General features: G+C 46.7%; 1 protein-coding gene across 4 annotated transcripts in view; it reads right to left on the reverse strand.

Moving 5' to 3' along the window:
• Positions 1-17,032, reverse strand: part of Eef2k (eukaryotic elongation factor 2 kinase) — a 59,617-nt gene that overhangs the window by 27,344 nt on the left and 15,241 nt on the right. For 3 of the 4 annotated variants that reach the window (XM_037211008.1, XM_028867839.2, XM_037211007.1), the window contains exon 3: positions 1,269-1,369. In XM_037211008.1, coding sequence (XP_037066903.1) covers positions 1,269-1,369 — 101 coding nt within the window. Of the gene's footprint in view, positions 1-1,268; positions 1,370-17,032 lie in introns of those variants that run through there. The other variant, XM_037211009.1, reaches the window with a different exon arrangement.

Raw genomic sequence — 17,032 nt, forward strand, 5'->3', positions numbered from 1 at the left:
ACAGGGTTTCTCTGTGTAGCTTTGGAGCCTGTCCTAGATCTTGCTCTGTAGACCGGGCTGGCCTCAAACTCACAGAGATCCGCCTGCCTCTGCCTCCCGGATGCTGGGATTAAAGGCGTGCGCCACCGCCGCCAGGCAATGCTGGGTTCTTAAACAGATGGTTTCATTTCATCTTTGCAGAGACTCTTAGATGGTGACAATTACTATGCCAGTTTTACAGAAACTGGCTCAGAGGTGAGGTCTCTCTCCTGCCTGAGCATCAGGATTCAAACTCAGGCATGTGTAAAGCAGAATCTAGCTCTCAACCACCCTGGAAACAGTTCAGATGGACAGGAAACCTGTCCTAAACAGAGGGCCAGCCTGTACCAAGGCTTAAAAAAATCTTAAAAAGCTATGGCCAGAGAAAGAAGCATCAGGTTTAGAAATTTCAGAATGTTTCAGACAGCCATGCTTGGCATACTCTCATTGGCAGTCTGGGTAGCATAAACTCAGCCTTTTAGTTAGGAAATAAACAGTTCAGCCTGGTCTAAGATACCAGCTGGGCTTCAAGACATAGAACCATAGGGCCCCTCTTTCCCTGGTGATCCTCAGGTCCTGGACACGGTGTCACCAGCTTGCTACCCTAGTGCTCTAGCAGGTAGAAAGAGGTAGGACCTACATATACCTCATATACTGGGCTCCACACCATGCTGACCTATCCTGACCCCACACTGGGAGGTAGGCTTCCAGCTGAGGAGGGGAGGCCCACGGGGGGCTCTGTAGCCGTCTCCGTGAAGGACAGGAGCAGAAATGATGGAAGACGACGGAGTGTGCTAGCCAAAGAAAAATGTCACCGCCGCCGGTGACCATGCATTAAAACCTGCTGCGCTGTCTTGATGCTGTTCACCTTTCCTGGTATTTGCAAGGACAAGCATTGGGAGGATGGTGTCGCAAGTCAGAAGGAACCTGGGTCCCTGGGCTGCCCTGACCAGCTGCTCAACTCTCAACCACCTTCAAATGGAGGATCAAGGCACCTTTGCTGCACAAAATGCTCCCCCTTCCTTATCCAAAACGTCTAGGACGAAAAGTTTCCATGTTGCAGATTGTTTCCAACTAGGAATGCTAGGACAGACTTAACTGGTTGGGCCTCTCTGACAACCCCACCGGCTGTAGAAAATCTGAAACTGGGGCATTGTATTCGTTCTTTTTCTTTAACCAGAAGCAGGACCCACGATGCTCCACCCCCACCCCACAAGGACCGCTCAAAGCCCCTGGGACAAACTGCTGACCTGTGCCGAGTAGCATGTTCTGTGGCGATGTCTTCCAGATGGAACTCGGCCCAGGGGTCAGGCATGTGCTTGGCCTTCTCAATCGCATGCTTCCAGGCTTCCTGCAGAAAGCAAAGGGAGTGTTAGGCCCAGGCCAGGGGCAGCCAGCCGCCTCCTCCCCAATTAGATCCCCCGGGGAGGACCACAGCATCCCAAAGAAAGGATTCCCATTCGCTGTCCTCCCAACAACAGTCCCGGAGGGACCCAGTGTGTTCTCATGGGCTCAGCCTACAGATAGAAGTCTCCGACATGCTAATTATACAATTCTTCACTTGCTGTCAAAAAGCTGAAAGTGAAAATAAGACTTTCTGAGGGCTGGAGAGATGGCTCAGCAGTTAAGAGTATTCACTGTACTTGCAGAGGACCTGAGTTTGGTTTGATGAGCAGCCATGTTACACAGCTCACAGCTGAATATAACTCCAGCTCACAGGACCTGTTATCCTCTTCCAGCCTTCTCAGGTATCAAAGCCTGTGTGCATGTACATGTGCACACGCATGCGCACACACACCAAGTTTTCTTTTGTCTTTTTTTTTTTTTTTTTTTTTAATAAAATAAGATTGCTGGGCAGGCAAACTTCTATGAGTTTGGGGCCAGCCTGGTCATCATAGTTCTAGGATAGTCAGAGCTGCAAAGTGAGACTGTCTCAAGAAAATAAAAAAAAAAAAAAAATTATATTATATTGGGCTGGGAGTATATAGCTCAGTGATAGAGTGCTTGCCTAGTATACACAAGGCCCTAGGTTTGCCCCCCAGAAAATGCTCCTTTCTCCCATTCAAACAAGTGTTTGAATTCCTGATTTCCAGGTCTGATTTCCTGACATGGCACCGCTATAAATACTTTGTATAAAAGGCAAATGGGATATCCCATTTGATTATCCCATTTGATAGCTTTGCTAGAAAGCTATCATGGGGGGAGGGGAGCCAACAACAAAACCCCCATTCCTTAACTCCCCCAGCAGCTCCTGCACCCAGGAATCAACTTCACAGAAAGATGACTAAACTCACTCTCACACTAATTCGAGATGCATCCTGTCATCTGGGAAAATGAACCCAATCTAAGTGCTATGGCAAGGACTGCTTAAACAGGCTCTTATTATCTTCATGAGGAAGGCTAAGAAAGCTAGGCACAGTGGTGCACACCTGTAGTCCCAGCCCCGGGAAGCTGAGGCAGGTGGATTGCCATGAGTCTGAGGTCAGCCTGGGTTACATAGAAAGTGCCAGGGTGGACAGGGCTACATAGAGCTGGCTCAAAACATGGAAGAATGAGGAGGATGAAGAGGAGGAGGATGAAGAGGAGGAGAAGGAAGAAAGGCTGTTAAATGGCTGTATGGTATGTGCTACAGTCTGAGTATGTCCCTCAAGCCTCATGTGTTGGAAACTCAATCCCCGAACTCCCATGCAGATGGTATTTAGAGACAGGATCCTTGGGAGCAGACCAGGGGTAGAGGAGGCCAGGGAGATAGAGCCCCCTGCCAGCCCCATGACGGCATCAGTGGCTTTATGAGAAGAGGAACAGACCAGGGTTAATATAGTCACTGTATCTCATCATGTGACTCCCTCTACCATGTTATGACTCAGCAGGATAAGGCTCTTGCCAGATGCCAGAAGATGCCAGATAGGCTCCTGGATGTCCCAGGATCCAATCTTAAACTTCTATTTAAAAAGAATTTTTCAATTAATTAATTGTCCCCTCCCCCCCCTTTTTCCTTTTTGAGTCAGGGTTTCATAGTATAGTCCTGGCTGTTCTAGAATTCACTCTGTAGACCCAGCTGGCCTCAGACTCGCAAAGATCCTCCTGCCTGTGCCTCCCGAGTGCTGGGATTAGAGGTGTGTGCCAAGCCACCCACCCAGCAGCTATTCTTTATAAACCATGATAGTTGTTTTGTTACAGCAACAGAAAACAGACTGACTTAGCAGCCTCCCATTTGAACTTTCCTCAGTCATTTCATTGCTTTGGGGATACAAAAGCAGAATCTCCCCTCCCTTTCCGAACCAATACCCTCAGTCCACAGTGCGCCGAATCTTCACTACCCTTTTGCTCCCTTCCTAAGAAACTCAAGTCTTTGCCCCAAAGGAACTTAAATCTTTGCTCTAGGATCACCAAGACCCAAACTCCCTTCCAGGCCCCATGGACCTACCCCTATGGGGTAGATAATAGTTGGGGCCTGGGCATCATCTGGGTGATAAGGGCCAGAAGGAGCTCTGAAATAGGGAAGGGGCAGTCAAGGGACAGCAATTTCAGATGGCCTTTGCCACCATCGGTATCCCCCAGTGCTCCAGCCGTCCTTGGAAGAAGTCCAGCTTCCCAGGCCTCAGCAGAGCTAGCTGCACAGTGCCCACCCTCCGAGCATGGACCCCTCACTGGGATCCTGTTAAAAATAGAAGTCATCAGGAAAAGGAGCGGAGACTTCACCACACACACACACACACACACACACACACACACACACACACACACACACGGCCAGAGTTCTCTTGAAAGAGGCTTTCCAACCTCTGCAAAGCCCGTATTTTTTTTTCCCTTTCTGGTCTAGAAGCTAATTTAAGATTAATGAAACCACTTGGCAAATACAGACAAGGCCGCAGCAGCCACTGTCCACGCATGCCTTCAGTGAGTTCTATTCCATGCATTTTTAAAAACATGCTCGGAATCACACAGAAAACACATTACATCCTTTTGGGGGAGCGGATCCCTTGGACTTCATGCTTTATTTAGTGGTCCTAACCACCACCGCCACCATCCCCCACTCCAAAAGGACCGTCTGCTTCACATGAAAACTACAAGCACTACAGAATTCTGAATGAGAAAGCGGAGTCCTCCCAACAGCCTTTCGTGGGCTGACGCTTGCTGAAGACATTCAGCAGGTTTCCTCTCTGCCTTTGTTAAAGGTGTGCATCAAGAGCCTCGCCTCTGTTCGGAATCCTGCTTTCTGCACTTAACACTCAATCTTAGACGGCCTCCCTCCCGGCTTGTGTGTGCAGACTGCATCCTTCCCAGGGCGTGGGATACGGACTGTGTAGGTGTACCCTACACATCTGCCCCAAGGAGAACGTACTTGGATGCCTTCCAGTATGTCCCAGTACAAACAGTGCTGACGCTAGCATCTTTATCTCTGTAACTCTGCATACTCGTGCAAGATCTCAGGAGGAGAGAGTTTTGTTTGTTTTCAGTGTAATTGCTGGACCAGATTTAAAGTCTGGGGGCCTGGGAAACAGGTCAGTGTGGCAGAGTGCTCAGCCCGGGGGTCCAAACCTCAGCAGTGAAACAAAAAAAAAATTAGAAATTGCCCCAAAATGTTCTTGTAAGTTATACTCCAAGCAGCAGTAAATATGTCACTCAAGTTTTAATGGGAGATTATGCCAAGGGAGTGTAAAATTTACACATTTGCAACAGTACAGAGTAATGCACTATGTGAGTTTACTACTACAGAGCTGGCTTGCACTCATCTTTTCCCCTCTTATGAATGACTCCCCAGCAGATATGCTGACATCCAAAATAGTTTCTGAATTTCAATCCCTGTATTTTAAAAGGCACATCACTGTCCCCGCTTATATTTCAGCAGCTGGGAATGGCTCATCTGTCTGTCTGGAGAAGCGGAGGCTGCCTGTCCTTCTGAGCATGTCTCTACCTGTGGAGACATGGTTCTCTGACTATGTCTGTTGTGAATGAAGGACGACTCCACCACTACCTACACCACCACCACCACCAGGGCCTGTCCCACTCAGGGGGTGGATTATCAACAGAAGTCATCTGGCTAGACTCAGGAGCACCAACCAAAACCGTAGTTAAAGGGTTGGGGCGGTGGCTAACTGGTACACTGGTTGCCTGAAACACACGAGGTCCCAGGTTCCATCCCCAACACCACTAAAAACAAAACCAAACAACAAACAAGGAAGACAGTACTTTACAGGTGAGGGTGTGGTGTTGGGGGGGAGGGTAGATGACAAAAATGACCCTTCCCAAACTCAGGAATTACTCCATACCTCACCAGCCACAGGTGGCTTCATGCAACTGACTTGTTTCTAAGGTGGGGGTCTCACTACAGAAAACTGGCCCCAAGCTCTCTATCCTCCAGCCTCAGCCTCTCAAGTGCTGGGATTATGGGCGTTCACCACCATACATAGCTGCAACTGACTTTTCCTTTTTTAAAGCACAGTATTAAAAAGTCAAGTATTAGGCCGGGGTGATAGCTTGGCAGGACCTACTACTGCCTATTCTTCCTACCGCCAACTCTGACAACCTGAGTTCGATCCCTGGGACCCACCTGGTAGGAGGAGAGAAACAGCTTCCTCAAGCTGACAAACTGTCTTCTCACTTCCACATACATGCTCGGTACACACAAAATAAATAAATAAAAATTAATTCTTAAAAAGGTCTGCTGGGTAGTGATGGCACAGGCCAGTCTGGTCTACAGAGCGATTTCCAGGGCTACACAGAGAAACTCTGTTTTGAAAAACAAAACAAAAAGGAAACCCTGTCTTGAAAAACCCAAAAGATAGATAGATAGATAGATAGATAGATAGATAGATAGATAGATAGATAGATAAAGTTCTAGCACTGGCATCTAGGTCCCTTGATCCTGGTCCTATCACTGCTGGCTCTGTGGAAAATGAACGATTGCTTTTGTTGACAAATAAGGATAAAGATTTTGGGGACTGGTGCCCAGTGTTTCTCGTGGCCCCTATACCCAGGATAGATGCTCCCACTACAAAGTAGCTCTTTGAGACGGCAATGCACATCAGGGTGACCCTGCCTGAGCTCACTGTCACTGCTGTGATACTTTCACCATCTGGGCAAGAAAACTATCTGCATATGTTTTACAATGAAATCATACTCCAGGATTGCATGTGTAGTCAGTCTGTGTGTGTGTGTGTGTGTGTGTGTGTGTGTGTGTGTGTGTGTGTGTGTGTGGTGCTGGAGATTGAACCTAGGGTCTCATGCATGCTAGGCTAGCATCCTACCATTAATCTATATTCTCAGCCCTAAAAGTGTAAACCAAAGTCAGCAAACAAAAAGCACTATTGTAAATGAGTCTGTTGATGCTGTAGAGATGAACTCAGGGCTTCCTCATACATGCTAGCACATGATCTACCACTGAGTGACACTCCCAGCAGTTAGATGATCCCTAAGCCTCTACCAGCTCTAACTGTCTCTAGTTCAAATGATTTTAAATCTCAACTGCTGAGTAGGCAAGTTAATTTTGCAGCTGCTAAAGGTTTGTCATAAATAAGAGGAAAGAGCCAGGAACAGTGGCATGCAGATGTAGCTCTAACCCTTCCACAGGAGGCCCGAGTTTAAAGCCAGCTAGCAACATGGCAAGACCTTGTCTCCAAAAAGGAACAGAGAGGCTCAGTGGTTAAGAGCACTGCCTGCTCTTCCAGAGGTCTTGGGTTCACTTCTCAGCACCCATACGGCAGCTCACAATCATTTAAAACTCCAGTTCCAATGTTCTTAGTTGACCTCTGCAGGCATGGCATGGTCATGGTGCACAGATATACAACAGGCAAAACACCCATACACATAAATAAACATAAATCTTTTATAAAAGGGGGGCGGGGAATAGAGGGCCGAGGTGAGATGGGTCAGTGGGTGAAGGTACCCGACACCACGGCTGACAATATAGACTCAGTCTCTGGGACCCACGGTGTAGAAGGGAAACAGAGTCCCACAAGTTATCCTCTTTTACTTATGCGTGATGACAGAACACCCAAGCCCACACATACACACACAGAGCACACCCAAGCCTGCACACATACACACAGAGCACACCCAAGCCCACACACATACACACACACACACAGAGCACACCCAAGCCTGCACACATACACACACAGAGCACACCCAAGCCCACACATACACACACAGAGCACACCCAAGCACACACACAGAGCACACCCAAGCCTACACACATACACACACAGAGCACACCCAAGCCCACACACATACTCACACAGAGCACACCCAAGCCCACACACATACACACACACAGAGCACCCAAGCCTGTATGCATACATACACAAATAAGCTAAAAAGGGAATAGGGAGGCTTGATTCTTCTAAGAATACAAAATAAAAGTAAATAAACAGAATTTCAACAATGCAAACACATTTCCTGGGTGGTGCAGGGACGGTACTAGAAGAACATGCAGTGTCTTCGAGGCCCTTGGCACAAGTGACAACCGTGTTGGGTCTTTTGTTTGTGTTTTGGTTTGGGTTTTGAGACAGGGTCTCGTGTAATCCAGGCTAGCCTCAAACCTGATATAGCCCAGGATGACCCTAAATTTCTGGCCATCTCCCCAAGTGCTGGGATTACAGGTGTATACCACCACACTGGGTTTATTCAGGGCTTAAAGCCAGGACTTCATATGTGCTAGGCCTTTTGAGCTATAGCTACAACTCTTGTTTTAACCACATTATTATTATTAGTAGTAGTAGTATCATTATTTCCATGATCATAGCAAGTCTAGCCTTTTATTAAGCATCCAGGGACCAACCGAGTCCTCCTTTGATCAGTTGCTTGTTATAAATGTTCTGTCCCCCTGTTGTTCTGGAGATTCCAAGAAACATAACTCTTGAGTTAGCCCAGGCTCTCCTTCCTGGAGGAAACAGAGGGCTCACACCAGACTCCACAGGAAAATGCAAAAAGCAGGGAGAAGGAAGGATCACAGCCAAGCGAGGATGGGAGGAGACCAACAAGGCTCCGTGGCTCCCTCACATCATGTCACATGCACTTAGCAGCTTTATACATTCATCCACGGAACCCGGCACTCCATGTAGCAGTGAAATACTGGAGACTGTCAAAGCAACCCACAAATCCCAAGAAACTACAATATTAAAATATAGCCATGCAACAGTCCACCATGGAGTGGAAAGGGAGACTTTTTTCCTTCTTCCAGTACTGGGGATCGAACCTAGGGCCTCTCACAATCTAGGGAAGCACTCTGACACTGAACTATATCCCCAGCCTTCTTTGTGTTTGTGTGTGTGCTCGCCCCAAGCCTGAAAACAGGAGTGTGATTCCCAGGACCCAAGTGGTAGAAGGAAAGAACTGAGTCAAGTTATTCTCTGACCTCACATGTCACAGAATGTATGTGCCCCCTTCTCTCTATATGTATGTATATGTACACACACACACACACACACACACACACACACACACACACACATTTAAAAAGTAAAATAACTGGATGCGGTAGCAGATAGCTTTAATTCCATTACTCAGAAGGCTGTGAGTTCAAGACCAGCTTGGTCTACATAGCGAGCTCATGGCTAGCCAATGCTACAAAGTGAGGTCCTGTCTCAAGATAAATCGATCAAACCAAACATCCCAAAGAAAATCCTGGTTGCAAAGAGTAGCTACAACTGTAACTTTTGGGGTTCAGAGCCCTGGCTTCGAAGAAAGGTAAAGCTGGAAATAATAAAAGTCAAAGCAGTAGCATTTGCTAGGGTGACATAATGCCATGGCCTCTTGGGAGCCCCCCACCCACCCAGACAGCATCCTACCAGCATCTCACATCGTTTGTGAGGATAGAGAGAAAAGTGGAAGAATTCCAGGTTCAGAGAACAAGAAGTTTGGAAGTGTGAGACTTAAACATTAAACACAGTTCCTATGAGACCCGCTTATGCCACTCCTCAGAACGGATCTATGGATACAAAGTACCTGTGGGCCAATAAGATGACTGGTGGGTAAAGGCGTTTGCCGTCAGCCTTGATGATCCAAGTTTAATCTTAGCATCTCCCCTCTAACAATTCCTGCAAGTTGTCCTCTGACTTCTATATGCACCGTGTGGCATACAAATAAATAAATGTAATACTTTTTAAGTCTAGAAAAGGCAAACTCACAGAAACAGAAAGTAGATTAGTGATCTCGAGGGCTGAATAGACCAGAGATATGAGGAAGTGATGCCTGAGAGGTACAGCTTTTGACAAAGCTAGTTATAGAGATGGATGAATAATTTTACGAATATACTAAAAGCCACTGGATTGTACATTTAAATGGGTAAGTTTTATGGTATGTGGCTTACATTTTCATAAAACTGCTAGAAAAAAATGAAAATAAGAGACTGTGGGGGCGGAGTGGGGGAGTCCTTGTCAATAAATACCCCTGCACACTTCACCAAAGCATTTCAGCACATCCATTGATAAAAGTAAGCCCCTACAGCAGGGTTCCAACCTCTTTAAATTCCTCCTGTGTGCCAGACACCAGGTCACCAGATGGCTTCAATTCCTATGCCAGCAGGACTTTTTTCAACTGGCCAGCAGGCTTTCATCTTGTAGGAGGTCAAAGCTTTTTAGGTTATCTTTTTTTTTTTTTTTTTTTTTAAATCATTTTAAGATGCTATAGACTGAACCCAGGTCCTCAGTCTTGCTAGGAAAGCACTCTAGCCACTGAGCCAAGCCTGATCAGGCTCATAAGCTTTGTTTTCTGACTGCATTCCCAAAGCACAAAAACAGTTACTTGTCTCTGGCTCACTTCCTATGGTCATGTTCTGAGGCCTGAGGCTGCCAGGGTGGAGCCTCTTAGGCTCAGTGGGCAGGGACACTCGTCTGCCCAGTGAGTCACCACACCCTAGCTGGCCAGTCTCACTCTGTTTCATTTTAAACCAAGCTGCTAGAACATTAGCAGCATTAACAGTACTTATGCAATTGAAGATGGGATGTGGGAAGCAGGTACCACATACAGCAGGGCAGTTCATTGGTGCCATCGGCCATCCCCACGAAATTTTAAATTCAAGGTTCCGCCCAAGCCACTCCATTACTAGTCAGTACATTCTCTGGCAAGTGTATCCCTGCATAGGCAAAGCCATATATGTACAAGAAACACTGTCCTCCAGTGAAATGAAACTCAGCCATTAAAGACAACAAACAAATCAATGAAAGATTGTATGTATGCACAAGGCCCTGGGCTTGCTCACAAACAATGAAAAAGTAAATATAAAAGCAAATCGCAAAATATGGTGAGTTATAATTGCAGCAATTAGCAGTATCACTCTGAGACAGGATCTCCAGGGAGGGAACACAGTCCTGTCACTTCCCAGGCACGTGACCTCATTTCGATTTACCATCTGGCCAGCTGCCATCTGTCTGGGGCTCTATAGGGATCACTGTGTACACTGTACTGAGTAAGACACGTACTGCAGAGCCTGCCTGGACCACAGATAAGCTATGGAAGTTAAGAGTTCATGTCAGCTCCCCAAGGGGTAAGGGAGGACGGCCACCAGGGTGGAAACCAGTTTGTAACATCTCCATGGAAACAAAAGGAAGAGAGAACATACCCTGGCCTAAGCAACAGGAGGAGCATGCTCTGTGCTGAGATGGGGGCACATTTTCACCTCTTGACAGTTTAGATTTGTTTTACCTTGTACATACATTAAGTATAGATTAGGTAGACTATAAAATGTATTTTTTTTTTTTTGGTTTTTCGAGACAGGGTTTCTCTGTGTAGTTTTGCGCCTTTCCTGGAGCTCACTTGGTAGACCAGGCTGGCCTCGAACTCACAGCGATCCGCCTGGCTCTGCCTCCCGAGTGCTGGGATTAAAGGCGTGCGCCACCACCGCCTGGCTAAAATGTATTTTTGAAGTTTACATACATGGGAGCTGCGGACACAGCTCAGCGGTTAACTGCACTGGCTGCGCTCGCAATGCACCCATGCTTGCTTCCCAGCAAGCACAAGGCAGTTCAAGCTAACTCCAGTTCTGGGGGATCCGACACCCTCTTCTATTTTCCAAGTGTACCAGGCACCAAAGTGATGTACAGACATACGTGCAAGTAAAACACCCATACACAGAAAAATAAAAAAATAAAGTTTACATGTATAAAATACATTTGTAAACATTGATAGACATACAGTTTGTGAATATATATTTGTATATATATTTAAAGATTGCATATGTATGTATTACCATGCTATTTGCAGTAAGGGGAAAGAAATTCATCGACATTTTTTCTCAAAGGGCTGGGGTTGTTGTTCAACTGGCCTGGAATGTGTAAGTCTCTGGGTTCCAATCCCTGCACTGCAAGAAAAAGAAGTCCTTTCGAGGGGACTGAATGGGGCTAGTGAGAAGACTTAGTGGGTAGGGTGGTACTTCTCACGCAAGTGTGATAACTCCTGGATCTCAAAGGAGAGAGAACCAACGGCAGAAAAGCTGTCCTCTGATCTCCATCCAAGTGCCAGGGCACACACATGTCCATACACACATAATAAATGAATAAATAAATGTAAAACTAAGAATAAATAAAACTTTGCAATGGGGGAGGGGAGAGAAAGCTGTAGAAGGGCCCAGGGTGGTGGCACACGCTTGTAGTTCTAGCCCTAGGGAGATAGAAAGATCAGGAGTTCAGGGTCATTCACTAGAGTTTGAGGCTAGCCTGAGCTACGAGAGACTCCCCCTCAAAAAGCCCAAACCAAGCCTGGGTGGTGGTGGCACACACCTTTAATCCCAGCACTTGAGGTGGAGGCAGGCAGATCTCTAAGTTTGAGGCCAGCCTGGTCTACAGAGTGAGTTCCAGGATAGCCAGGACTACATAGAGAAATCCTGTCTGGAAAAAAACAACAAAAATAAAAGCCCAGACCACTGTGGGGAGGTGTGGGGGAGGGGTGGATAGGATACAGTAGAGAAGTAGTATAAAAATGATCAAAATTCTTGATATGCACGAAATTCTCAAAGAATAAAAAGTTCAAACCCAAATCAAACAAACCAACCAAAAAATGCAGAACTGTCCAAGGTGTAAGAAAAGAATAGTCATTCCATCTGATCCTGTCCTAAAGCAATCCCTGATGGTGACAAACTTCCTTAATCAATCTCCATCCCCACCCCCACCCCCACGTGTTTCAACACTTTACATCTGGGACTGAGACCCTTTCTCACACAGGGCAAACTTCCTCTGAGGGTCAGATTGGTATCTCCTGAGAGGCCTTCTGAGTGATTCTGCCCCACCCCTTGGGAACATGGGGGCTGGCAGAACCTGACATTTCACCATACATACCCTAGTACCTGCTGGGGCCTGTTTTTTGGAGGAAGGCCAGATGGCCATTTTGGCTCAACAACCCAGGTTACCATGTCAACAGTAAATTAAGCGCCAGAGGAAATGAGGTTGGAAACTGAGCTCTAGTCTTTTCCCTGACCCACTCCCATGACAACAATCTAGCAGAGCCTGCTTTCAATGAGGTAAGACGGTGAGCAATGAAGTCCGCCCTGTGCCTGGTTCAGGATTTCACCAACAGCTTCCTATGTATAAATAAGTCAATGAATGGTGGAGCCACCAACAGCCCCCAGCCTGCAGTTCGGAGCGGACTCACAGAGTGACACTCAACGATGACAGGTACACGAGGGGTCTGCTGAGAGCCCCACTGAGTTCGAGACTGGAGGTTTCCTTGAACAAGGCCTCAACTAGAAGTAGTTTTAGGCAGAGGCAGGCAAAAGGAAGCCTATTCCAGGAGCTTTGAGGTATGTGGTGGGATGAACTGAATCCAGAAGTTGCTCCTGGCTCCTCTACCAGGATTCTGAACTCAACGCTGAAGTGAGGAGCTTTAAGGATGGGCTATTTGGGGATTTGTATGTGAGGGGGAAGTAATGTGACCTGGTGATAGTAGTTTTTCTTAACATTTTTGGGGGCTGAGGACACAACTCAGTTGTAGAGAGCTTCCTAAGTAAGCAAAGCTTGAGGTTTCTGTCTGGGAGGGAGAGAAGGTAATTTAAAGAGAGATATTATGCTTTCAGATTATCAAAACAATGAACTCCAAAGAATTAAAATTTCCCCAGGAATCCCATGCTGGGAAAAGGGAAAGGCTAAATCCCAGGTGACAGTCAGAGCAGGGGCCTACTTCCCAGGAAGAGAGTTCACACAGTTCTGACTATAGATCAGCTTGCCAAGACACAGTGGGTCGCTGATGGGAGGGATGACCCTTGACCTCGACTACGTAGTTGAGCCAACTTCTAGCCTTCTGTTTAAACCTAAACCCTCTGTGTCAGCGCCTCGGAGACAGAGGGGCCACTGGACCTCTTACTTGTTCCTCTGTACAAAGTGGCTGCCCTGAGTAACTCTCTCTCCTCTGCGTTTTGTTATTTTCTCTTTAATTGTTGTATTAACGATGGTTGGTGGCTTAGTGTGAGAGAGTGTGAGTGTGTGTGAGTGAGTGTGTGTGTGTGTGTGTGTGTGGTATTGGAGCTGAAACCCAGGGCCATGCCATACTAGGAAAGCATTCTTCCTTTGAGTCATATCCCCAGGCCCTGAAGTATTTACAGACATCGTTTTTAAAGTACAATTACCTAGTAACATCACTCATTTTAATGTAAATATGTCTCTCTGTTAGACTCTCCATTTAAAGAGATCTCTCTGCACGGGCTCAGGAGCTGTTCGCATACTGAGCCCTTCTAGCTGTGTTTGGAGATGGAAGCTGGGAAAAGGGGGAGCTTGGGGTGGAGTGCTGGGGTACTGGGAGTCTGTTCCAAAGCTGCCTTTCCACGGAAAGCAGGATGAACTGGAACCTGCCCTTCAGGGTGCCCAGAAACCCAGAGGAGACCGAGTTATTTTTGGAGCTACGTGATGGAGAGTGAGTTAAGCTGGAACTCTAGCCTGGGAAGGGAAAAACAAAACAAAACAAAAACCCCACTCTACCCCAGTGTCTGTAAGAACTAAAATCATTCATTTTCTAAAAAGACAAATTCTGAAGTCATGGAGGATGGTTTTAATATTAAATCTTAATATAGTAACAGGTATTTAATGCTAAGTCACTGTCTCAAGATCAATTAAACAAGGATAAGAGTGCTGTGTGTTAACTGTTCCTCCATGTCATTCATTATACAAAGCCCAGTAAGGCTCACCTTCATCCTTTCCTTTACAACGGCATTGACAGGGTGTGGACAGAACCCTAATAAGACAAACACCCTCCTCCTCAGTCAGAAGCTAAGGAACGACTTTCTGACCAAACCAAAATAAAGAACTAACTACATTTGATATCATTTATCATTTATATATACATTTGATAAATCTCCTCACCTAGCTGGGTGGGGTTGGGGTAGTGCACGCCTTTAATGCCAGCACTCAGGAGGCAGAGGCAGGCAGATCTCTGAGTTTGAAGCCAGTCTGATCGACAGAGCTACAGAGAGAACCCTGTCTCAAAAAGCCAAAAACAACAAACAAAATAAAATACACACACACACACACACACAAAACCAAATCTACTTCCTAAATACATACATGTAAAATGTTATTAAAATATATTTTAAAAACTCAACAAATACAGATTTTTGAGGCAGGATAGAAAGACAGGAAAACTATGGGACATGAGAAGGGAAAGGAGGCCTCACCCAGGAGTGAGGTTAAAATAAACCCACTCATCAACTGAGAGCCATGAACCCCACCCCGCAACAATGAACACTTCCTGTACAAGCTGCTCAGAGAGTTCATTTTCTTTAGAGAGAGAGTTTAGAGTAAGTAACGGTGCCTCAGGCTGGCGCCTCCAATCCTCTCCCAAAGGTCCCCAGTAAAACTTTGTTTACAATGATGTCCTGCCTTCCGTACCCCTGTGAGCGAGACTTTTACATTATCAACTGTAATCCTGCAGGTGCCCCTCGGGAAACACCCAGTGATCTCACATTTCTCAGCAACCCTTCAAACCTCACAAAATCCAACATACGAGGACTGTTGTGAAAAAACCAAACACTGGGAGCTGAGCAGCTGGTCCCTACGGCAGGGAGTGCACAGCCATCTGTCCGTCTGCACTCTAAGAAGCGCACCCACACTCATGCTCTCAGGGGTGCTTTCCCTTTCCTTCTGAGCACCTCTCTTTCTCTCAACCCTTGTGCTGAAGCCCATATTAAGTTATCGTCATTGGGGCTGGGGATATAGCTCAGTGGTAAAGGGCATGAGGGCTGGAGTTGGACCCCCAGGACCCCTGAGGGCTGGAGCTGGACCCCCAGCACCCCTGAGGGCTGGAGCTGGACCCCCAGCACCCCTGAGGGCTGGAGCTGGACCCCCAGCACCCCTGAGGGCTGGAGTTGGATCCCCAGCACCCCTGAGGGCTGGAGCTGGACCCCCAGCACCCTGAGGGCTGGAGCTGGACCCCCAGCACCCCTGAGGGCTGGAGCTGGACCCCCAGGACCCCTGAGGGCTGGAGCTGGACCCCCAGCACCCCTGAGGGCTGGAGCTGGACCCCCAGCACCCCTGAGGGCTGGAGCTGGATCCCAGGCACCCATATCAGAAGCCACGCAGGCATGGCAGCCACCTGTGATCCCAGAACTCAGGATCCTCAGGGCAACCTGGCTAGCCAGAATCAGTAGACTTTATAAAGAGACCCTGCCTCAATAAATAAAGTGGACAGTAATGGAGGAAGACATCCAATGGCTTCTACACACACATACAATCATACACATATGCAAACAAAACAAAACAAAAATACCTTTATTAAACCCCAACTCTGCTAGGCATGGTGGTTGGTGCATGGCTTTAATCCAACACTGGAAAGGCAGAGGCAATCTGATTTCTGTGAGTTTGAGGCTAACCTAGTCTACACAGTAAACTTCAGATCAGTTACATGGTGAGGCCCTCTTTAAAAGCATAAAAACAAAACAAAAAAACAACCCTGCTTCATAAACTGGCTGGTCCTGAATTCTCTGTGTTGAAGCCAGGACTCATGAGATAAGGTCCTTAAGGGCCAGGGGGCCCCTCAGACAGTGGCAGTGGAAGAACTGCTTCCTGTGCCTGCACCCCCAAACACCAACAGTACCCCCAAACACTGACAATATCCAAGGTAGAGAACTTACCAAGTCAGTTTTTATCAGGGAACAAATGTAGGGGAGGGCAGTTAATTATTGCAAAGGACTTTTTCGTGCATGGGTGGTGGTGCTGGGAACAGAACCCAGGACCCCAGACAGGCCAAGCATGCACCCTACCTCCAGCATCTACATGTCCTTTTAAAAGCCTTTATTTTTCAGTCAGTAACAAATGGCTAGGGCTATATGCTGGGATGTAGAATCAGAAAGGGAAGTGGTATGTATGAAACGCCTCCAGTATGCACACAATCTAAGGTACTGTTTCAAAAATGATGGTTAACAAGAATTCAGCCTGCCCCTCCCTCACAGGTGAGATCACAAAGAGAAGGGCACACACCGTTTGCCTCACTGTACTCAGTGTTTAGCTAATATCAGAAATGTTAATAGGCCATAAGTACACGCAACTGAATTAAAACGTAATTCAGTTCCTAAGCTCATTCCTGTTAAATGGATTTCAATAAAAGCATAAGATTCAATACATGTTTGTGTGTGTTCTGTCTTTAAAAATATATATCTCTTTCAAGATTCATTTTTTAAAATTTCATGTATGTATATGGGTGTGTATGCCACATGTGTACAAGGATGCCCAAGAGGTCAGAAAGCATCCCATCCCTTGGAGCTGGAGTTACAGACAGTAATGGGCCAGCTCAAGAGGAGGCTGGATCCAAACTTGGGTTGCTTGCAAGAGCAGCACGCATTCTCAACAGAGGAGCCACTTTTTAGCTTCTTTTGTCTTTTTTAAAGACAGGGTCTCATATCCCAGGCTGGTCTCAAACCCGAGATAGAGCTGATGATAACCTTGAACTTCTGACCATTCTATACTGTTGTATTTGTGAAGGGTGTGGACAGTGGTCCCCTTTATCTGTAACTTCCCATTCTGTGGTTTCAGTTACTTGTGGCCAACAAGAGATAGCACAGAAGTTATCTACACGTACACAGTACAATGTGACA

This window comes from Peromyscus leucopus, chromosome 1, assembly GCF_004664715.2.
Source record: "Peromyscus leucopus breed LL Stock chromosome 1, UCI_PerLeu_2.1, whole genome shotgun sequence".
NCBI classification, from domain to species: Eukaryota; Metazoa; Chordata; class Mammalia; order Rodentia; family Cricetidae; genus Peromyscus; species Peromyscus leucopus.